We start from the raw sequence: 24,610 nt of genomic DNA on the forward strand, positions 1-24,610 counted from the left end.
TGGCAGCCAGATGCAGTGTTCTCGGCGTCAATCGTTTTGCTGCCAGGGACGAGCCCGGCACTCTCTCACGACATGCGTGCACTGTGCAAAGTTTAGCGTGAACGCAACATCGTCGCCCTGCTGCTCTTCGCATTTTAGTCGGACAAGGTTGTGATGAGCACCACATTTTACCAGATAACCCTCATTCCTGAACCTAGCATAGGTTTCATGACAGCCTTTCAGTTGTATGAAAAGGTTCTCGTTCGCGTGATCATGCCAACAAAGACCAGGGAGCCCAGAATGTCCGCGGGCCTAGCGCACTCCACGTGTGGTTTGTGCTAGTTTTCTTCACTGTGCTCCACAGATGTTAGCCAGGCCGAAACCAAGCGAACGAGCACGTCGCACGGGCGCTAACTTCCATGTAAAGCCCTTCGTTTTCGGGTTTTCTATTTTTAAAAATCCAGGAAAGGAGGTAAAAATCGGGCACTATTTTCCAAGCTAGTACTAATAGGGGAGAAATCGGGTTTTTCTAGAAACTATTACAGAGTTCATGTTTTTCGAGTTGGGTATAAAAGTTAATACCTATAACTGACAATAAAAAGCGCTCATTGGTTTTAGGACACGGAATGTTTTATTTAAGCAAACAAGTCATAAACGTGCATATAATCGGATCAAAACGTGGTATAAAAGCTCACTTGGTAATTTCAATTGTGAACAAAGTTTTGTTGGCATACATAATATTACGCATGCGCAGCACGCCTGTCCCGATAGTAGACCCGTCCACTTTTCAGACATGTCTTAATTGCGGTAATGTTTTCTAAAGATAAAAGCTCCTGTTCGCAACACATGGCAACATCAGCGAGGCATTCAGTAGCCCGGAGTAGCGCTCTCTCATCAAAATTGCCCTCGTGGAAATAAAAGTTTTTTTCCAGAAAGTATATTACTCAAACATTTTTGCCACTGCTTCTGCAATGCACGCTTCAAACAAGTTTCGTTAATGAGCTCCCCATTTCCAAGCAGTGCAGATGTCCATAAACGTCCACAGGACATCCCTGGAACGTTGGGACATCCTACAGACATTCTCAGGACTTCAAGTAACACCTTTTGGCGGGCTAGTTGGTTCATGATTTGTAGAAATAAATGAACTGCGCAAAGGACGAGGACAGAGGTAGAAACGAGTACGGCACACGGAGCGCAGTTTATTTATTTCTACAATTCTCAGGACTACCGTAGAATACCGTGCATGCGCCCATACCACACTAAACGCCCACACCTGAATTCGTAAGATATGAAAATATATGCACGGCACATTGATATGTAAAATTGATGACCGGGCAAGTGCCCATCTCCCACTTCTTCGCGATTATCTCTAAATTTTGAGTGGGTGCTTGCCTAGTATTTTACAGTAAGTGAGCTACAAGGGTTGCTACAGTGCCAAAAAGCATGAAAATGGGTGAAGCTTTCGCTCCAAATTCAAAAGAAAATTGGGTTTTACCCAATTTTCAAATAATAAGGAAATAATAGGGAAATATAAAGTTTTTATCCGGTAAATATAGGGAAGTAACAGGTTAGTATAGGGAAATATAGGGTTTCACCCCAAAACTAACGGTCCTACTTAGACGGCTCTTGCGTGATGCATGACGTGAAAGAGGCGAGCGGTCACATGGTATGATTTTTAGAGCGTGGCTGCTTGCAAACATCTGTGGCACAAGTGTCTTTTCTAGGATTGCGCTCGTGCTACACGACGAAATAGACTGCCAGAGTTACGATCGCTTAGCCATACTCTTTGCCTCCACCGTTCCAAACATTTGTTTCGATAAAACCCTCGTAAAATTATGTGACAAGCCAAGTCGCAGCGATGTTGGGCAATGCAATATGGAACCGCACGTCACAGGTCTCCGAAACTTCGCTGGAAGGTCGCTTCAGCAGCGAGGGCAAGACGTGCAAGTTTAAGCCCGGTGTGTTACCCGAATTAAAAGTCGGAAATGATTTCTCGGCGATGCGAGTCGTTTTCATCAGGGATCTTCGTGGCACAGATCTGGAATCTAGCGACATTAGCGAGCTGTAACGTCAAGTGGTAAGCCTACAATCGCTACGCTTCCTCTCGACTCAAAATATTTGAGAAAGCAGTTCTAACCTTCGATTTGGGTAACGCATAAAACGAGGAACTTTCATGTCTTGCCTTTCTCCCTCTGGGGATGCCTTCCGGTGAAGTTTTAGAGTTCTGACATGCACGGCTAGAGTGCACGCCGCGAGATTCCCCTGAAAGCTTCCTCGGGGTGCGGACCCGGCAGTCCTGCGGGCTCGCAGGGTTTCGGGAACTCGAAAGATTCAAAACAAAGCCAGCGTTTGAGGACCAACAACAATAATAATCCCTTTAGAAGGGGAAGAAGGTGGACAAAGGACAGTCACAAATCTCCAAACAGAGCTAGGTGACTGGTACACGACTAAAAAAATCCTCCTGATCCAAGGGAGAAATCGGCGAACCGGAAGGCGGTATCCAACCGGGAACCTCGACTGAAAAAAAACCTGCCTGGTCGTGGTAGCGAACAAGAGACCTCAACGTCCAAAGAGGTTCCTGGTTCGATACCAGGACCAGGCAGATTTTTTCGGTCGCACACCAGTCACCTAGCTGTGTTTGGAGATTTGTGTTTGTCCCCTGTTCCCCTTTTCTCAAGGGATTATCGTTATTCTTGTCCAGTTTGCTTGCACCTCTGCATTAATGGCATTATCATCATTTGAAGGCCATCCCCTCGCAAAAGGAGGCGCCAAGAAGAAAGACATGTAGCAGACGAGACAGAAGCTGGAACGGAAACCAACGAGGCATACGGAACACGGAGGACGGACATTGGGGACAGGACGGGACAAAGAAAAAGGATGAAAAAGAAAGAGGAAAGCCTCACCCCTCTCAGGCCTGGCCTGAGCTCTGACCGCCTGCTTCATCGTTCTAGGCACCGACGCCAAGGGAGCTTTTTAGCACGGAACAAAAAGGGAAGAACACAAGGAGGGAAAGAAAAGGTCAGTGCCTCCCCCCGCCAAACAAAAACAAACCGAACAAACATGTGCTGTTAAAAAAGAAAAGACAAATTGTCTGAGATGACAGCAAACTATGCAAGATATATGAGCGTCAATCATCGTGGTAAAAAAGGACTGATACTCGAAACGGGGGGTGGGATTTTCGAATGAGCCTCGGTAGACTCGACTAAGCGGATTATCCGTGATTGAGAGAAAATATTTTTCGTGTCTCTTTTGTTAATGGGCCCTTTTGAAAAGTCTGTGCCAACGCCTGCACGTCATTGCCTGATCCCATACTTTAAGCATGTATTGGAAGGCTGCATCAGCGTTTGGCATGAACTCGGATGCAATCACGTGCTCTGTGTCAAAGCACCAATGTTGCTTGATGGACGTTTGAAAAGGGTCCATTGGTTGAACCATTCGACCAGAAAGAAAAATGGGTACCTCAAGACGAAAAGCGTTGCAAAGATAGTAAATATGTTTCTAGAGAAAATCAGTGCATGTAAAAGAGAATCGATTCCCATTCCACATTTTATTAATGTCGAGAGTTTATTCTGAGCACCAAAGTGAAAAAAAAAAAAATCTAATTTCACAGTTTCTTTTGTTTTTTTTAACCTGACGACTGCACTCGTGATTTCCTTGATCCCACGAGTTTTGACGACAGTGCTGTCAAACTGTCGTTTTTCTCTTTGAACTTGACGGAAGAATAAAAAAAAGTAGCACATTGGAAATGCAGACTAGTTTTAAAAGCTGACTTTATTTTTACACATAAAAAACTTTAAACCAAATTATTGACAACCTCAATTCCGATTTGATAAAAACAGGCTGTGCTAACTAACCACCTCTTTCCAGTCTCAAACTTCCATCACAGAAGTTAAAAAAAAAAAAAAAAAAATTAGCATTGGTTGTGTTGGAAGCGTAAACTCTGAAACACGTGAGGGTAAAAAAGAATGCAAAAAAAATGCCAAAGGGAAAGTATAAAAAAAAAACAAGGTGAAGAGAATAGTGAGCCAACTCACCAGCCGCAACTGCCAGCATGGGATTCTCCTGGAAGTAGCGGTCCAGGTAGCCTTCGCCAATCTTCCGCTTTTTGCGGTCTATCGCCTCGGGATCTGGAACGAGGAAACGAGAGGTCAGCTTTTCGCGACCTCCTTCGCCGCAAAGATCAATCGGGAAGCTGACCGAGAAAACTCCCAAATCTCCCGGTGTTGTCGGAGCCCCTCCACACAGGGCTCCTCCACTTATGGCTCCATTTATTTATTTATTTTTTTTCACATACGGAAACGTATGAGGTGTAAAGGCCCGTTCACACTCTTGCGACCGAGTAAGACCGAGAGAGACCAGACCGGTTTTTAAGCCTTTTGAGACTTCTTAGGACCGGATGCACTGCAGTGGAGCTGGTCCTAAGACATCGCAAGAGGCTTAAAAACCGGCCTCGTCTCTCTCGGCCTTACTTGGTCGCAAAAGTGTGAACGGGCCTTAACTCCTTAAGTGCCTTGTGGCACTTAAGGGGTTAAGGCATAAAAAACGCGTGAACTAGGTAAGACACTCACTAAATATGGCATACATAAAAAAAAAAAAAAAATCTGTAACAAAATGGCTTTTTCACAGAAAAAATAAAAATGATCATGTCGTGAACAAAAGGCATGCTACACAAACTTCACACAAACGGCTTATTTCAAGCAAGAGTAGTGTAAGGTAAGCAAGCTGGTCGTAGTAATTAGCATTATATCCGGCAGGAAATGTGTAATGCAGCCTATAAAGAAACTGCTAAAATGTAAAGTGGCTATGGGCTACAGCCAGAAAGCACCAGCACTGAGCAACGGTGATTAGGATCTCCGAGATCTTCGGCACTCCACAATCATCTGCCCCACGCTCCGTTTCGCTGTAACTATGAACGAAGCAAATGCTGCAAGCATCGGCGCAATGTCTCAAATTACTCTTTCGCCCCACGAGCGCACCCGCCCAAAGTATTCGGCACGCTCTCGTAGCTTCTTCTTGGCTCACAGTAATGAGTAAACTCACACAGCGCAGCAACCGCATAGGTGCGTCTCTCCACCCTTTTGGTGGGGTACAGGGTGAAGCAACTTCACGAGCTCGCGTACAAGCGTTCCTCGTAGCCTCTCCTTCGCTCACAGTTGCAACGAAACGCTCATACCGCGGGGGAGTCTCTCACCCCTCTCGTTGGGGTGCAGGGTGAAGGCCCTGGGCTCGCTGAGGGCCCCGTCGGAGGGCCTCCTCAAGAGGAGGTGCACGTCCACGGGGTGCTCGGCGGGGGGCTCCCGGTAGCGCGGGGTGCGGAAGCAGATGGCCACCTGCTTGTGCACCCCGTTGGGCAGGATCTCCGCCCGCTCCTTCCACACCGTCAGGCCCTCCCGCTCCTCCTCAAACCACACCTCGATGTCGTCTGCAAGGCCCGGGCGGAGACGACTACGTCATTCGCCAGGAATGAAGTTCACAGGTCCCGTGCATTTTGGCCACTTCAAAACGCACTGGTTGTCCCAGCGGGTGGTCCCCGCGAGCCGATATTGCTGGCGACAAATTAATATACGCAAAGAAGCGGCAAAACGTCACTCGTCAAATCCCTCCCTTGTTCTTTTCTAGCTTACTTGGCAGAAAAACACCAATGTAGTGCAGTGCATAAAAATGAATGAAGTTGACGAGGGCTCAAACTTCATCTCGTCGCGGCAAAGCAAAGACACCTAACCTCTCGCATGCTTTGTTTCTCAGGTTTTCTGTCGCACTCTTTTATTTTTCATTCTCTCTCTTGGGACCCCCCATGTGGGAGCTGAGAATTAGCCGTGTTCTGCTTCCGTCATCCCCCTGTTTACGGGCTGCAACCTTTCTCGGTAGACTTCTCTGTACAAGTTCAGTTAGGGATGTTGATCCAGAGGTTCGACTGGTTCAGCAAACCTTTAAACTTTCGACAGAGTTCGACAAAGGATGAATGGATGGATGAAGAGACGGTAATGTATTGGGCGGTAGCTTATGCCATCTAGCTTAAAAATATCTACACTCCTCCCTTTAAGTTTTGCTCTGAATTGTGTCCCTCGTTAAATCGTCTACCCCACCAATTTTGCACGTTATCAAGCTTCTCTAGACCTTTTGCACCCTAACCTCATTCTCGCGACAGCAATCCTTCCATTTTGATTTTTGAACAGTGTTGTCCAACTTCTGCGCAAGAATTTAAAATCTTCGGTAAAACGATTACCGCAGTATATTTAGTCCCGGGTTCCAAACATTGTAAAATCAAACAAATAAACTTTCAATGATGCAGACAGTTTGCTGATGTAAAGCACTGCAGGAATACACCCCACAAAATATTGCACGCTCTGTTCGCTAGGTGGCGCTAGCTTGTCCTCAGTTTCCGCACATGTGCTTAACGAGTAACATATTGTCAGACTTCGCTAAAAGAAGTTTGAAAAATTTTGGGACGACACAAACCTGCCGAGGTCTGTGTCATCCCTAAATTGAATGCACACAGCATTGCACAGCCAGCGCAAACAAGCAACCAGCTGTTTTCCCGTTTTTCTCTCACAATTAGTCGGCTGCTGTGAAACCTTACTTACACTCCTTTTCACCACGAGAAAAAAAGCAAGTTTTGCACACAGTTCGTACGCCACGCAAAGCAGTTCTTACAAGATTTGGTCGTCGGAGGAAGGGGCGATGCTTTTGGCGTTTGAAGCGTGCACGTCTTGATGAAATAACACCTATCTAACCTAAGATACAACTACACATCTCTTAATTCTCCGGAAATTAGAAATGCTCCACGAGGGGCCGGACTTTTTTTACTATGGTTCTTGAGGTGAAAATTAGCATAGTGTTGCGGGCAGTTTTCATTCTCGCCAGCAACCTAAGCTGTAAAATTCGATGCCTGTCAACACTCTGCCCAAGCAAAAGGGCAGAAAAGCACCGACGGTGCATTCACATTAACAGTGTTGTGCAATGTAGAGATGTCTCCAAGTATACCACATCTGTTTCTATGTAATACTTTATAATTATGTGTATGTGATAATTAATGTCGACTGTTAGTATTTATTTTTTGCACTATTAGAAAGAAAAGTGTTTCAACCATAGTTTTTGTTTTTTTTTATACTTTTTGTGGGCCTAATAAACAGTATTTTTTTTTTTTTTGGCCTCTTATTGTATATTTTATGTCAACTTGTATGTTTCATGTGATCTTCTGCCTAAATACCTGTTGCAGCCCCTGCAAGAGGTGACTGGCATTCATAAATAAATACATAAAAGGTCGCAGAAGAGACTACAGGGGATATTCACTGGAAGACATATTTAAGGTCCAAGTCAGATTTTATATTATAGATGGGTTATGGAATGAAGATTCCCTAAGACTCAACAGTCCAACAGAAACGAGGTGCAGAATGCTGCGGAAGACGGGGCCACGACACAACGAAAGCAAAGGACAACGTCCTGCAGTGATGCCACTCACCCTTGGCCACCTTGTCGCAAAGGAGGATCATTTCGAGGCCACCAGACACGGGAGCGCAGGTGTGACTCAATTTGGTGATGGTCAGATCAGACATGGCCTCTGCAAAACAAGCAGTGGAGAAAAAACCAAACAACTGAATTCCAGATACCTCCTCTCTGTTCGGCGGTGCTTCAACGTAAGTTCTGCGGCAGTTGCCATGTCCAGTTACGTCTTGAACAGCGTGCCATATTATGAAGAAAGTTTAAGAATGTTGCCCCAGGGGCATCATGCCCTAAACACTTTTAGGTGTTGCTAAAGGTATGAGACCTTCTGGCCTATTCTAAATTCCAGTAAAAAAAAGAGGTCTGCATACACGTCTTGTGTAAATAAACTATGTATCGCAAGAAGCAGAGCTCTGTGAGAATAGCCACGTTTACATGAATACGACTCAGCCGCACTGAATCCAGTGGTTGCATTCCATGAGGTCATGCAAACAGCCTAACTCAGCAACACGCATTCAAGTCGCTAGACAGAGGTGAATCGAGACGGCGAGTGCGCATTCATTCAGCCCATGTAAAAGGAGGTTAAATCACATTTTGGAACGAAGAGGATTATGGGAAGGCACTCGCTGCGGGAGTGAGTGAACAGCTGAGAACGTGGCAGCGCCCAACCTATCTCGTGTGGTCGCCCGCAGTTTTTTCCCCCGAGAAGAAACGCAAGCTTTTATTGCCATCGCAAGTGAGCTGCTCAGTGAGGGCAGCCCTGTCGAAGCCTTGCAAAGTACGACTAGAGCGTCCGAGGGAGTCCCTAAGGGCTTTGGCACAAGCACAAATGATGCCGAGAGCTCCGAGCACTGCATGGTGGCGCAAAACGAGCAGTTCCTGCTTCGGGGCCATTCCTGGCTCCACCGGATCCTTTCGGCCTCGGGGTTCGGTTGGTCCCGTTGAGGTTGGCGAGGTTTGGCGAGGCGAAGCACGGTGGAGTCCTCAGAGCGTTTGGAAACAATCTCGCTCGCCACGACATGTGCCCACACGTCGCCTCTGGCCCGGAGGGGCTCAGCAGCCCAGCCCGGAGCCCACAATGCTTGTGCTTTGATGCTCCTTCCGTCTCGTAACTTCTTCCACAGCACCGAAGACAGCGAGCATAATCTCTATGCTCGCCGAAAGCGTCGAAAGGCCTTCACGTGCGATGCACCGGAAAACATGGTCACGTGGTGCGGCTCGTGCCAGAAACGCAGCTTGGAGCTTTGACACGGTGTGGTGCCACCTTTGCGTAGGGCTTGCTGCGCATTCGCGTAAACGTTGCCGCGTTGGCTTCATTCGAAGGACGAGTGGAGTCGATGCGCTGGCGTCAAATTCATGTAAATGCAGCTAATGTGACGGTAGCGGATGGGATAGAACAGAACTGTTTGAGAACATGGCATTACTTGAATCAAAAGATAGAAGAGAAAGACCAAATTTCTCTATAAGCCGACGTCCACCTAAGCTTAATATCGTCAAAACAAGAAGTGACCATTGTGGGCGTATCTTTAAAACTTATTTCAGTGAAAAAAAAACACTTCTCAGCAAGAAAGAAAACCCCATTCTCTTTCTTGCTGCCGTTTTTCACACATACAAATGCCAGGTGAGTCCACAATGTCAGTTCTTGTTTTGAAAATACTACCGTAAAATACCGGGGGAGTACCCACCCTATCTCCACTGAAAACTGGGCTAATCTAGGCACAGGTCATAGTCCAGTTGGGAATTCTGCGGAAATGGGCGCTTCTGCGGTATTTAATGGTAGGCTTAGGCCTTTGCATTCTATGCTAACCGCTAGCGTCACATTCTCGCGGAATTTCTGCTTCCCGCAATACGCAGCTTCTCTACACAGGCCGATGTAACGCTGTTCTTTTTACTCGAAAAGAACGCCCGGCGCGTTGGAACGGGGCGAGTCTGGACTCACTGCGGTCGTAGATGATCTCCGAGACCACCGGGTGGAGGGGCACCGTGTATTTGCCCGGGGTCGAACCCTCCAGGAAGACTTGGAAGCAGAGCCGCACAGCGTTCAGGTCGATACTCCCGGCCTGGTCCTTGTGGTCAAAGCCGTCTGCGAGCCGACAAAACCCGCTCTAGAAACCGACGCAATCCGATCTCGTTCGACGATCGGACCATGTGCCGTTTGCAGACGGGGGAGTCGGTAGCTGCCCGTTTCAATGGGGAAGGGTATCCTACCGGCGTGCGGCCGTGAAAACGCTAGTGAATTTCACACACTAGACAAAATCTGAGCGAGCAGTCGTGTTGCATTTAGATGCGTTAGCATCAAGGCTGGGCAGTATCTTAAAGATAACTTCGAGTACCTGTATCTTTGTATCTCAGTAGTGAAATATATTTACGACATATCGCTTGTGTCGCAACATTTTGCCAAACTTAGGCATCTGTTATATTTGTTGCCTTTTTTATGATAAATTTAAAAGATAAAAAAAAACAGTTGGGTGCAAGTGGCTTTGGAATTTATGACGTGAACCTGCCCATAACATGGTCCATATCAGTCACAAACATAAAAAAAGAACTGTGGTTTAGAGGAAGTTATTTGCAAGAACAATAAAATCAGTTCCCCTCACAAATCCCTCCACTTTTTCCAATTTAGCGGAGCAAACGCTGTAAAGTAGTTTATTGGAGAAAAGGAACGGCTCTGTCGTTTGATCTTCCCACACTATGAGTGACTCGGAAAGTAATAAGACAACAGTTTGAGATGCGCCCTCATGGCAAAACAGGGTCCATTTCCGGCAGACCAACTTTTGTACCGCATGGCACGCACTCATTACCGTTCTGTAACTATGTGGTTTAACAGGGGTGACAGCTTTTTAGCGGCATTATATAATAATAAGTAAAGAGTGCGAGGTAAGGGGTAGAGCGCAAAATGGCACAAAAAAGAGAAGCACGAGCATAACTTTCCATTTGCATTTGCCACTAACTACACATTCCCCACGTTCGGGAACAAAATCTATTTCTATAAGTATCTGTATCTGTATTCCGGAATACTTTTTCGCCGTTTTTGCGAAAGTATCTTAGGGATATCCCGTTGCATAAGAGATAAATGTATTTCAGTATCTATTTTGGACCTTAAGACACATGTATCTCAGTATTTGTATTTGCGAATACTCTTTGGAATATCACTGCCCATCCCTGGTTGACATATAACCATTAACGTCGCATCTAGATTCCAATCCCATCTAAACTTCCCCACTCACTATAACTGGTGAATATTGATTGTCGAGCTTCGGGTCAGGTAACGAATATTTGCGCCAACCTGTCATATTGGCCAACCCTAAAAACATATCTGGGAGAAAAAAAACAACAAGAGGAGGCACGGACGATGAGTCGACTCACTCTGAAATGGATCCACCCTGATGCTCTCCCGGTCCGCGAGGTTCTGCTCCACATCTCTCCGCTTCACACACTGGATGCCCAGACTCGTGAAGCTGCAACACACGGGTGAGAACACCGCAAGTCATTACGCCGCGAGTTACCATGCACCAACAAACAGACGTTCAGCGACTCCTGGACTCAAGACCTTGGTAGCCATTGGCGCGGCTGGACACATTAGTGAAGCTCCCTTTTTATTAATGCAGAATCGCATCCTTACTGAAGCTAGCTCTGATATAGAGCTTCAAAAAGTGAGCGAAGCGTGGCAGGCCGCCTAACACCTGCGCTGCAAGCTCCGCCAACCACACACTAAAAAAAAAAAAAAAAATACAGAGAGGAGTTTAAAAAAGGTTTGCCAACTGCATAAACTTAGAAAACAAGAAAAAATAAATGGTAGAAAAGGAGGATGTGGCAACGCTGACAAGGCGTCGCGTGCCTAAAAGACTGAGACTGGAGTTAGCGTCTGCTGCGTTCCTCAGAAAACGCAACGGACCTTTTTCCGGTAAACCTCGGCGCGTGCATACACCCTCTCCTGTGACCTTTGCTTCCTGCTGTCGGCATTTTCGGAGGACATTGTTCTGCACGACCAACGTTGTCGGCACCTACTCGTGCGCATATTTCATCTTTTTCCACCATTCTTTCTAGAGTGCGGGTAGTATGGGGCATAAAAAGCAACAAAAGCCAATAAAACGGCGAGATGATGCATTCTAACGGACGGAAGAACGCTGGGATGACGGCAGGCTGCCCTTCATTTGTGGATCGCAGACAACTCCCCGAGACGGCAATTGTACTTGAAAAAGGTCCATTTTACGTACGATGGTTCGATCAATCGATAAGTAAAACTGCTTTTTTCTCTTCTTCTTTTTGTGATGATAAAAGACTGTTTTGATTTACAAACATCTTTCTCTCACCACAGATCCACCAGCCTGGCAAAGTTGCAACATACATGCGCACACATTGCAAGTCGTCACGCAAGACTGACCAGGAAGAAGAGGACATTTGCAGACTCCCGTCAGCAAACGGTCTATTTGCGATGCGCAACAGGGAACTATTGGGCACCGCACTTGATAACGGCACCACTTGACGCCATTCAGAATAAATGCCTCTAGAAAGACTACAACGTCGAATATGCATTATGCATTAGAATATGCAGCTGATAACAGTGCCACTCGACCGCAGCGAAAATAAACACGTCTAAAGAGGCTATCGGGTCTACCCTCCCTTAAGGTTTATCACATGCAAATACTCCTCCACTCGGTGCAACATGCTGATGCGGTAAACAGGTTTGCTAGAGTGGAGTAATTTCGTGATAAGTGAGTCTTGGTAAGTAAGGAAAGAGCTGCTAGCAATTCTGCTGAGCATAAAAAAATTTCAGGCTCTATTTATGCATTCATTTACACAATATCGAAGCTACTAACCAATTTAATAACTATGACAGAAGACTTCATTTTTGAGGGAGACCTAGTTTGGATAATACCTTTATTAAGATTTAGAAAACATAATTTACAAACCGATGCCAACAGGTAATTTTACTATTTCTTTCGCTTATATTTTGTCAAATTTAGTACCTGCGAAATATTCTACTTCTGCCCAAGTTTAACCTAAAAAAAAAAATAATAAAGCGCTTGAAAATAAAGTAGTTTACATCATTCAGAATGTAAATGATGATTTCTTTTATTAAATGCACAACGCCATTGGTGGTTTTCGAAAGCAAACACTTACGAAAACAAAATTATTTTTGCCAGCAGCTCATAAACAAGACTGTTAAATAAATAATAACGATGGTTTTAATATTAATACCCCACTGCCTAAAATACACCATTCAATTTTTCCAGTAAAACACTGCTGTCAAGACACCACACCCTTTTTTTCCTTCTGTAAAGTTGCATCTTAAAGGGCCCCTGAAAAGAAAGAAAATTTTTCTTTTTTTTAAACAATCTAATTGGGACATGCGTAACAAACAACATTTTATGCGAAAATCTTTTTTTAGAGCAATATTGATGACGAGATATTTATTTGAAGTTCTGCAGCAAAGTCCATGACGTCACAGAATGGTCATTCGCTCTTTCCACCTCAACGTGAAGGTGAAGCCGATCCACCTCTCCTCCAAGCGCTCGAAATGCCGAGGGAGAAAAAAAGTGGGAAAGGAGGTGAATCGCATTTTGCGCCGTCAATATTGCTCTTAAAAAAACTAGTTTTTTCGTATAATTTTTTTTTTTTTTTTTTTGATTCGCGTGTCCCAAGCAGACTATTTAAAAAAAAATATATATTTTTTCTTTTCAGGGCCCTTTTAAAGGCTCGAAATATCAAACCAAAACTATGCGGGTAGGCGCAAAGCTGAATACCCTTGTCTCTGGTAACCTTTTGAACGTGTTAAATGCGAACACCAAGTGCCGGGGTTCGACGTCTAAGACAGGCCCTCGTAGATCGGCTTTCGGCAAAAATACTCGCACGCACAAACGCCTGACCAGTGTCTCTTCAAAACACAATGTTCAAGGTGGTGATATTCATTATGATATCAACATAAATTGTAAACTAAAAAAAACGATGTTGGCAGCTGTGCCAACGTCGTTACTTGATTCCGGTCCCGCACTACACACCTCAGTGTGTCGGGAATTTAAAAACTTTAGTTAAAGAACCACCTTGACGACAGACTATTCTGGCAGTCGGTTTCCCCACGACTTGGTGACGAAAGAAAACTTCTCAAATAGAAATTGTTCCCGCGTTTAAAACTTTGGGCGTCATTTTTCAAGAAAACTTGTTATGGGACGACCATATTAATCATATCGTATCAAAGTTATCTAGCATCGTCGGTATTCTATACCGTCATAAATACATCCTACCACTTAGAACAAAGTTAATATTATATAATTCATTATTTTATTCACATTTAAATTATGGTCGACTCATATGGGGCACTACTACCTATACCAACCTCCACAAAATCTTTATGCTACAAAAAAAGATATTAAGAAGTATCTCTAATGTGCCACTAGAACATCCAACCGATGATCTTTTTTGTAAGATTGGTGTGATGAAAATTTTTGATTTATATAAATATTGTTTATGTGCAAGGTATAAAATAGAAACAAATTTATCCCAATGTCACCGTAAAAACTTAGCGAAGATACCAGATAAAATTTATAGGTACCCAACACGAATTAAAGAACCTTGGGAAGTACCCTTTTTTAGAACAAACTACGGCCACCAAAGTTTAAAATATACTTTGCCCTCTACCCTTAACCAGCTTAGTAGGCAAGGCATTGAGCTTAGCAATATATCGGTGAGCATCTTACGAGAAATGTTTATTTCAAATGTTTATTTCGAGCCAAATTGTCCGTGATAAGCGCTAAAATCTTTTGAATCGATGGTTTCTTTCGCGTTTATTTCAGTGGTGTTTAATGTTCTGTGTGTGTATTCACTTTTGTGTAAACTGTATCAATATGCTACTTATCTTGTTTAGCGTCAGTTCTTTCTTTGTAAAGTTCTTCAAACATGTAGTACACATGTCATGTTTCAATTTTGTATAAACCTTTAGTGCCTGCATCGCGACTGCTGGTGTAGGTGGTTTGGGGCTCGTCAAGCTGTTTTTACAGCTTTTTTTCCCAAGACACCTTTTCAACATTGTTTTTGTCGGAAAAAATAAAGGTACTATTATTATTATTATTATATGTATCGTTGAAGCGACCAGGCCGGGCCCTTTACGTGACCGAGAAGACCTCAGAGGCAAGAATCCTTCTATGGTCGCTCACACCTTAAGACGCCCTAAGAAATACAGGACGGGCCGAGCCTCGGGCATTTTTGATATCACCTTGTAGCCAATGACATTGCAAAAACAAACCAATAAAAATACAAAAAAAAAAAAATCACGAAGGGAGAGGAGTGAACACAGTGAGCCCCGCCCCGCCTCTCTTGGGCCGTTGGCGACCGCAGTCGTCGCTCGCCGTTGGCCCTCCCCGGCTCACCTGCAGGTCATGTCGGGCTTGAGGTATTGGGTGCAGATGCCCTTCTTGCAGCCCTCCTTGCCCACCAGGTTGTGCGGGTGAACCCGGTACGGCTGGTCCTTGGTCACGCACGACACCACCACCGCCGCCTTTCCCTGGTGGTGCATCACCTGCAACACAGCAACACCCACTCCTGAGGACGCCGGACGTGCGTACAGCGGGGGCGGCCGGACAAACATACTCGAAGAGCCATAAGAAGGAACCATTTTAAACTAAGAGCCACAATAAAAAATAACATATTACTTTAAAATAAAAATAATTTCCGCCGGCCGACGGATCCCCAGGTGGCGGGTTCGAATCCCGACCGAGGTGCCCGCAATATGACGGAGGCTTATTGCGGAGAAGGCGCCGTGTAACCGAGCTTTCGGTTGCACGTCAAAAGATTCCCAGGTGGTCGAAATTAATCCTCAGCCCTCCGCTGGGGCGTGCCAGATGCCCGTCGTAGGTTTGGCACGTAAAACCCCAAATTTGACTTTTTTTAAAAATAATTTCCAATTTTAGTTGGTAGCCTAGGCGAATTCCACTTGTAAGGCGACTGTCCACCATGTTTCTTTACTGTGAGTCCCCGTTCCTAGCACAAGTACCTCGTCCATTTGTATTTTGGTACATAACTAACAAAACACAAGCAGCAGCCTTTTTTTTTTTCCGTCGGGGGTAGGTTTATTGGGGAGCCACAGGCCATACTTAAGACCCCGAAGAGCCGCAGGAGGCTTGCTAGCCGCAGTTTGGCCGCCCCTGGCATAGAGTATGGAAGTCGCAGCGTCCTACAAACTGACAAGCAAATTAAACCCTTTCTCGGGAGCACTGTGTTTGAGAGAAGTGTGAACGACGCAAAGGTTACGTACGAGCACGGCTTCTCAAGCTGGGCTCCGACGGACCTAAGGGTTCCTCAGAGTACACATAGCCCCTTGCCTCAAGCACATAGCCGGGGAAGGACATAGAGCCCGGCCCCTCCCCCCCTTCCCTTCCTTCTTCTTCTTCTTCTTCTTCTTCCCCCTTCCCCCTTCCCTTCCCTTCCCCCCCCCCCCCCCCCCCCCCCCCCCCCCCCCCGAAATCTTGGTCTCTGACGGAGCTAAGGGTTCTTCAGGGTACCCATAACCCCTTGCCTACTAATTACGAATGTCACTCGAGCCACTGTTTACGGACCGTAGAGCTCGACCACGAGCGTGATTCGTGTTCCGGTTTTGGCGCTTATTTGGCGCACTCTCCGGCAAATGGCACAACCACCCCTGTTGCTCTACTTACCTTGGGTTGTTTGCTCGTTTGTTTCGCAGTTTGACAGACAGAGAACGCTCCATTGAGCCAAGGAAGAAAAAAAGTAGTCACTCGTAAGCATTTGCGCTAAAAGAATGTGGCCCTGGCCCGGAGGTCCGCGTTAGCCGACGAAGGGATACAAAGCCTTCTTTTTGAAAGTCATCAGTGCTCAGGCATATGTAACGATAAATCCTTCGGCCTTTCCGATTTTTCGGAATCAGACAATGGTTTTATGGACAGTGACAGGAGTGAAGAAAATTATTCAAATCCTGAAAGCATTCCATCGACTTCGTCGTCTGCACGTCAGCGGGACTCGGACCAGAAGTCCCGATTTAGAGCATGATACGATGCCTGAAAGTCTAAAAAATGTTTCTTGTTTTATTTTAATGCAAATTGCCTGTTTCAAATAAAATGTTGTTGTACTTTCCTCAAAGAAAAAGACACTGCAATGAAAAAAGAAATTTCTTTCTAAAGGGACACAGATATCAACAAAAATATTTACCACAAAAATTTGATTTTTTTTTAGCAATATTTACGTTGCTTGACGCAATTTAGGTGCAGAATGTGCAGGTCGCAGCCCGCTAAGCCCAGCCCTGTGCTTACGTCTCTCACTGGCTGGAGAGACGATTGATGCAAGAAAGGTTGGTTGTAAATTTGTATCTCGGAGCCGTTATAGTATTTTAATCAACTATTTTTTATGTTTGTGAGACAAATAATCTACATACCCATTATTGTTTTCAAAAATATCCCGAGATTGCATTTCTGTTTCGGTTTCAAACGACAACGAATATGGATGCCAGAGTCTGCAGAGTGCTGAACGAGCTTAGCTCGTCGAGCTCTTCAATTTTTACGAGTGAGGGTGGTTTCGAGTTTACAGAGGTGTTTGGAGGAAGATCTCCTCAACCAACATAGTTTGCAGCAAATAACTGTTGCAAGTATGTGCCTTCGGAAGCACTGTGCGGATGCTTGTTTACGTAGCAGGACTGGGCTAAGCCCAGCATTCCACACTAACTATTTTGATTGATCTGGCTTGATTTCTTTCTTTGCACGTGTTGATGCTGAACAAAGATGTTGGTTCCCGTAAAAGCGGCCCCCCTGCTCTGGGAATTCCGCAACCGTCGTGATTGCGACCATGGCTTCAATCCCGAGAAGAAACCTACACAGGTAAGAATTTGCGAGCCATTTTGGCTGGAGGCAATCTGGCGTTCGGTTCGCATCACTTTAGTCCAGGTATGTTCCCGTCATTTCACTTCGGACGGCAAGTGGCTCTCAAGTTTTGCCGTACACCTGGCATGCCATAGCGAATAATTTTAGGTCAGGTTTTAACTGTGTGTCATGGCGTGGTTTCATCTTGCTCGCGAATGCCATGCAAAAAAAATAACGAGAACATCAAAGCTGAAATGACAGCATATTTTACCACACATCGACAGACGCCGACAGATGCCTGTAATAAACCGTCGCTCGCGCATGATGGAACGCTAGAATGCCACTTTCATGGTTGAGTCTTGCGAGCAATGTAGAAGTTTTTAGACGGGGGAGGAATAGCAATCGGACGAAGGCGAAAATGGACACCGACGGGCAGCGTTCATGTCCGCGTTCTTCGGGCATAGCAGACGACCATAGACGGTGGTAAAATAGCAGACGATGCCAGAGGTTGCCGCGCCTCTGCTCGCAAGACTAGCGGGTGTTGTCAGACGCCAGATTAGATGCACCGGATGTCGGGCTTGTTTAGCATGTTCGGCCGAGCAGCCAAGCCAATCCAGTAGTAATGAGTGGGGCAACTGACTTGTGGGCGGGGTTTAGAGTGGGTCGTGAACTTTACCTAAATTCCGTCTAATGACGTAAATATATTGAAAAAAATTTTTTTTTTTTTTTCGTAGGTAATTTACGAAAAGAAAGTGTCCCGTCTATGTTCTTTCAAGAAGTCTTTTTTTTATTGCAGTGTCCTTTAAGGATTTCCCAGTGTGGGCAACTCTGGTTAATTTAGAAAATTCTGGGATTACGGGCGATTATCATGTTAAAGCTACTAATGAACGGTTGTATGTCGTTTGTTTTCGGAAAAGTTAAATTGTTTTCTTGCAAACCTCGTTCAAATGAAAATCACGAAACAGGCAACATTGATCCGGTTCGTCAACTATTTGGCATCATGTGGTACAGAGACGTTGCCTATGTCATCAACGAAAGTGCCAGACTGCGCCTCTCTCCCTTCCTCTCGTTCTCGTGCTTCGTGCCTCGAAAAATAAGAAACAAGCAAAACAATATTCCAGTTGTTTACATTCCGCAGTGTTGGCTGCATCCACACAGCAACGTTCACCGCGCTACTTTGCGTGTCGCCCGGTAGATTGAATGGATTTTGGTGACCGTAGAACCGCTCCGACTTCAATGGACGGCTTAATAAACTTTTAGGTGGAATCGCATCATAATATTTTGTGTGTAGTCTTTTCAGATGATATGACATAGAACTGCATTGTTTTGTCAACATCGAAATTTGACTGGAGTTGCCCTTTAAAGGTAACCCAGAGTTACCTTAAAAAGGGTCATTACCCGGAAGAAAAAAAGCCTTCTGTAAAAAAATTGACTTTGAAAAATTCTACATTTACATCCACCAACATCTGGAGAGTATTCCCAGCAAGTTTCATTTTCTTACACTGTATAGTTTTTTTTTATTTTATTTTTATTTTCAGTCCAGCGATGCTAAAGAAAAGGTGGAAGTTCCAGCACTTTGAATTCATTTTTCTATGTTCCACTTTTTTACTTAAATTTCACTTCAGGAAAACTATCATTTTGTAACGGGACAAAGGTAAAGGCTCACTCATTCTTTTTCCTAACTGGAATTTAATGGGCAATGCAACTGTAGCATTGCTTTTTTTACTTTGTGGATGTCTTTTATAAAAGATGTTAAGACTTTATCCACATAAAACGCAAAAAATATTATTTGATTTTTCAGCACTGTGTGAGCATAAAATAAACTACTTTTTAGAAATTTTGTTTTAACAGTTGCACTTTCCCAGCATTCTGCTGCGTATCTAGTGAAGAAAAATGTTGGGTATTTCATTATTTTTCTAACGATAGCTTCCCTAATGAATGTCAGTGTGTTCCTAATAGAAACGACTACAATTTCTTTCACAATTCATGTACACAAATTAAAACTTTGCACTGTCTTCTGCCTTGCAGGTGCCCATATATACTATATATTTCATTCATAACAAGCCAAAGGTTCGAAAGTTGACCCTTTTGGGTAATGTCCTCCCTTAAACGTTCCTCGAACTCCCAAACTTTCTCAACTGTCCCTGCCCTCAAGCGAAGTGTTTTTTTCCAGATTATATTAATAGATCTGAGCCATCCGTTGACCATGTGCCAAACACTCCCTTAGTATGTGCATTATTGTTTACAAGGTTTGTAGGCTCCCACACTGCTTTGTTGCATCAATGCGGAGACCAGGGACCCGATTTTGGTCAAGGCGAGAGCGTTCTCCGCCGCTGATTGGACGTGGAGCCACAGCTTGTGCCTAATCGAACGACTAGACATTCTTGACCCATTTGTGAGCTCACAATTGGGCAATACTTTGATGAGAATACCTCATCAACAAACAAAGGGCGAGATATCTCGCGGCACCTGATGTGCTTATCCTTAGAACTCCTTCATTTGTCAGTCGATGTTGGCTTGTGTACGGCAGCCGAACAACCCGAGATTTGCAAACGAAGTGCCGGTTACCGGTGGCCTCCAATGATAAAGGCGAACGGCCATGATTTTAGCCTACGTCCGATCTCGTTTTGCCGCGGGGCATGGCTCGTAGCGGAGAGCCAACATTTTTTCCAGTCTGTTAGCAGACAACAGGCAGTGGTTTCTCGTTCCATTTTTCGTCTGCAAATGGCGCTTCGTAGCAAAATAGCCGCACTCTTCTCTCACGGGAGCGGACGAACTGCTCACAAACGTTAATTTTGCTCACTCCGCGAGAGGCAAATTCCATCTTGCTCTCGCTTTGCAGTGACCAAAATCGGGCCCTAGATAGGGGTTCCTCGAGATCAAAAAGTTTGCGAACGTAGCGGAAAACGGGTGAGCGTTTGTCCCGTCTCTACATTCTACTCGTCTTAGTTCTTTATGCTATCTGTGTCCTAAATGCCTAGTTAACTACATTCTGTTGCAGAGTAACAATAGCAGAACAAGCTTCTTCCACAAAACCCCCTACCCTCTCCCCTTTAGCAGAGCAAATGCTGGGAAGGAGGAATCCACCAATTACGGTAACCAGAAAGCTTTCTAGGTGGAGCTTGTCCCGCCATTCTTAACCTGCAACAGACTGTAGCCCGTCGGGACGTTTTAGGAGACCATATCCTAGTGCTTTCTCTTTTGAAAGGTGCACCAGATATAACCGGTTATATCCCGGTGTATATGTCGGCCATTCTGCTGAGAGCTTCGACAGAAGGCAAAGCGTGCTGCTGACGCCTAAATAAAAACGGAACAATTTTCTGATCGTTAAGTAACATGTCAGGATGGCCTAGAAAAAAGAAGTGCTTATCAAAGGGCCCCTGAATAGAAAAGAAACTTTTTTTAGACAATCTAATTGGGACACGTGCGTATAAAAATTAAATTTACGCGAAAAAAATTTTTTTAGGGCAATATTGATGGAGAAAGATTTATTTGAAATTCTGCGCGAAGTCCATGACGTCACGGAATGGTCACAGATCCTTCCAGACTCCTTAAAATGTGAAGCATAGGAAAAAATTACTTGAGATTGATCATGCCGATCAATACTGATAAGCACAGAATGTGTGACAGGCCTTCCAGGAAAGAAGAAAAAAACATCTGCGTGTGACCCCCGATTCGCGCACCGTGCAAATGACTTCGTTTTTGAACGCTCGGGCCCCCGACCCCGCAAGTCCCAGTCAGCAAAACGCTAGGCTTACAATCTTGAGGTGGCAAGTTCAAATCCTGCTGAGGCACCAAAGTCTTTTTATATGACTTCAATGGGCATAATGCTTTTTGGTGTCACTACAGCCAGCCGTTATAGCCGAACGTTACAAAAATCCATGGAAACCGGCTGATGAAACACACTCTGCGTTAAAAAGCTCGCTCCCCTCCAACGTTGATGTCTGTAAAAACGAGGTTGAGAACTTAAACTACAAAACAGCAGTCGTTTCCTGCTCCCAGGAAGACGGCTGCCAAAGCAAACAAGGAAGGCCACCCAGGGTCTACTGCAACACGCCGTTGGGACGGGCTTTGGAACGCGGATGAAATTCATTTGGCAACAAAACCAACGCGTGTTCCTTACCTACGTCAGTCCCCGAGAGGGACGATTTCCGACAATGGCAGGCTGATAAGGGCCCCCTAAGAAAGGAAAGCAGGAAGCCATCCAACTATAGATTGCGGAAAACCGTGAAAGCTCACCCGAGTTGGCAGGGGGCGCAGGGGGCACGGGATGGATTTAACGAAGTATGAACTCACACGTGCGAACAACTTAATTGTCATCACCCCGTAATTGCCTGTCGACACCTTTCCGCTCCACGCACGCTTCCCCGGCCCTTTTGTTTGTGGAAGGTTATCAAGTAAACATCCAGATACACAATAAGGAAAAACAGCGACTTACATACCTAACACATGTAATCTGCAATTTCATAATGTAGATTACAAGCATTAGATACAAAAGAGGCTCGCTCACTGACAACACGGCTACCAAATTTGCTTTTCTAGAATAAATTTCGTGATGCCAAGGGCACCGAGGCCCCTGTGTGTCCCGTCGCCATTAGCGCGCGTTCCACAATCGCACGTTTTCTAAACTGAGACAAGCCTTGAGACGATGCTTTATCATTATTATAGTGCCCACTGTTGTCCACTTTCGCTTCATTCGGTTTATTTTGAGGAACACTTACGCCGGTCTCTGTGCTTGTGGCGGCATCCTGCCGTAAACCCGAGTTTGAGGAGGGAAAGAAAGCGCACTCAGAATCTTGTGGGCTCGGTGTCCCAGAGCCGAAGAAGCTGGAGCTCGTCTTGGACCGCTTTGTACCTCACAGACTTTTGAAAGTTGTTTTTGGGGGGGTGAATGTCAGAACTACCGGACGAACAAAGAAGAATACAAGAATGAAACCGAACTGCATTTATGCACGGTAATCGAGAAGGCGCCAGAAACAGAATTGCACCTTTGCCCCGCAGACAAAGTCGGAGGCACCGAATGTGCGAAGCGTTTGGAGCTCCACCCACCACTGAGATGACAATCATTTTATGGAAACACGAGTATGTATATACCAACTAGAACAATGCCAATCGAAGCCACTCTGACAGGGGACAAGGTATCGGACTACTGAGCAAGAGCTCGGTGGTTCGACTTCCGCCGAGAGACACAGTTTTCGGTAGAGACAACTGGCCGTGTTATTCTATTCTATTTTTGTTACAACATTTTATGGCACACTAAACTTTGAAACCAGCCCTAAAACACATTCCGTATCAAAACTGAACTGATGAGGAACCCAGAACCAAGTTTGCTCGATTTGTAACAGCTATAAGATGTATTTTTTCGTGCGGTGCGATTCCTGGTTTGGCAACATACTTGCAAGACAGCCCATTTTTCGCGAAACAGTATGTTCCACCACGATTACACGTTTTCCCTTTTATCACTTCCTCTAACAGCACATTGAGATAACGTGAATGGCTGGCCGTGACTCCTCCATCACCCTCTTTCCATCAGTCTCCTTGCCTGCCCTCCGTGTCAACAGCATGCCGTGACCTTTGACGACTGTCTGGGCGAAACAGACGCAGCTGTTACGCTATTATGCATTCAAGATAAAGGATCTTGACGGACGAGGACCGCTAAGCAACAAAGGCCGCCGCGGAGATTGTAGTGTTGGGTCACGCTAATGAGCACCTCCGAACATTGCAACACAAATGATGATAGGGGGGCATCCTCAGAGGCAGACGCATCTTCAAGGATGAGCAGAAAATCTTTGTGCCCAGTAGCCACTGCGTACATGTTGTGACAAGCATTAGAGACAGAGAGGGGGCAAAAGACAATGGCTCAGTACCCACGTCTCTGAAAAGAGAAATTGTTCAATGCCTGTACATGCCTCATTTGAAAGCTTCTTGTGCCCTACAAAGAAGCAGTCATGTTGAGTATGAAAACATTGGTCCACTAGCATACTGAATGTATCCTAAGAGGAAGAAATAGTTTCTTGAATGCATAAGAACCTCCCTTCTCAAATACCTAAAGCTAAATGAAAGGGCTCCTTAGCATCTAAAAATCCTCCAAACCTGCCATTTCCACTCACTTCAGTACTCAATGGCCACAAAATCGTGCAATAAACATATTACACATTTTTGAAGAAACATCAAGGTTATCTTGTGGCTTGTCCAAAATAATAGAAAAACCAAATTGCAGTGGGAGGACATTGTTGGCATAAAGAGTTGTTCCACTCTTTCCTGGAGTGCTCCACACCAGTGCTCATTTCCACTGAAGGAGCTAACACTAATAAATGGTTCAACCAATCAATTGATCAATCAATCAAAGCCGCATGCTACTCGGACGAGTCTGCTCCTTTTCAAACAGGAAGTTGCAAAAGGAAGTAAATTATTGGAAAGCAGCCTCAGTAGACGAGTTTCACTCCTTTTTACTCAGACGAGTTAGAAAAGTAACTAATTTTTCAAAGGAACAGAAACCTAAAACACTCTTTTTCCAAAGGTGTAAAAATAAGAGAGGATCAAAAGAAGTAACAATCCTATCTGAAGGAGTAAAAAGGAAAACCACTCCTTTTTTAAAGGCATAAAAAGAAGTAACAGTCCTTCTCAAGAAGATAAAGCAACAATCCTATTTCAAAGGAGCAAAAAACTAAAACACTCTTTTTTTCTTCAAAGGTATAAAAAGAAGAAAAAAAAAAACACTTTTTCTCGAAAGGATAAAGAAAAAGTAAAACCCCTTTTCCAAAGCAGCAAAAAAGTAGCAATGCTCTTGCTCCACTAAAGCTCATGCAGGTGTGCACCAACCCTGACGCCGGGCATGTTAAAGCAAGTTTCAACAACAGCCCACCTTGATGGTGGGGTAGGTCTTGTTCTCGGCGGTGCTGTTGACGCCCACCAGGGTGCCTGGGTAGCGCCCCTCACACTGGTACCGGAACCGGAGCGCCCGAGAGGCCGGCTGCTCCGTGATGACCACATAGGGCTGCTGCTGGGCTTGCTCCAGGGTCAGGTAGCTGGTCGGCTCCGACGCAGCCGCCATGTGGCGCTCAATCACTTCCGCTGGAGCGTGGAGAAGCGAGACGCACAGGGGACAAGATATCGTCAGACTCGTCTCTACGCATCAACTCATTCCACTCCGTCGTTAGGAGCTAGTAGTGCCCGTGAGATATCGGGAGACATAACGCAGGTTCAGAAACATTTGCATCAAATGCATCTACAAGGTGTTCCAAAAAAATTGAAATATTTACAGGGCTTTACGAAACAAATTAGCTTTTTTTTTATTGCAAAGTAAACTATGCATCCCTGAACGCTCATTTTCCTTTCAAATGTAGCCCTAACGGTTCAGAATTAACCATCACCTCATTCAA

At 45.0% G+C, this 24,610-nt stretch overlaps 1 protein-coding gene across 3 annotated transcripts in view; it reads right to left on the reverse strand.

The window, feature by feature from the left end:
• The window catches only part of LOC8023194 (embryonic polarity protein dorsal), a 33,359-nt gene that overhangs the window by 4,760 nt on the left and 3,989 nt on the right, over window positions 1–24,610 (reverse strand). For 2 of the 3 annotated variants that reach the window (XM_029969643.3, XM_029969645.4), the window contains 8 exons: window positions 24,094–24,302; window positions 14,790–14,938; window positions 10,789–10,880; window positions 9,362–9,505; window positions 7,442–7,540; window positions 5,171–5,401; window positions 4,014–4,106; window positions 2,883–2,948 (listed from right to left, as the gene is read on the reverse strand). In XM_029969643.3, coding sequence (XP_029825503.2) covers window positions 2,883–2,948; window positions 4,014–4,106; window positions 5,171–5,401; window positions 7,442–7,540; window positions 9,362–9,505; window positions 10,789–10,880; window positions 14,790–14,938; window positions 24,094–24,302 — 1,083 coding nt within the window. The remainder of the gene's footprint in view (window positions 1–2,882; window positions 2,949–4,013; window positions 4,107–5,170; window positions 5,402–7,441; window positions 7,541–9,361; window positions 9,506–10,788; window positions 10,881–14,789; window positions 14,939–24,093; window positions 24,303–24,610) is intronic. The other variant, XM_029969646.4, reaches the window with a different exon arrangement.

The sequence above is a fragment of the Ixodes scapularis genome, unplaced genomic scaffold (assembly GCF_016920785.2).
Source record: "Ixodes scapularis isolate PalLabHiFi unplaced genomic scaffold, ASM1692078v2 PGA_scaffold4__175_contigs__length_147842914, whole genome shotgun sequence".
NCBI lineage: Eukaryota > Metazoa > Arthropoda > Arachnida > Ixodida > Ixodidae > Ixodes > Ixodes scapularis.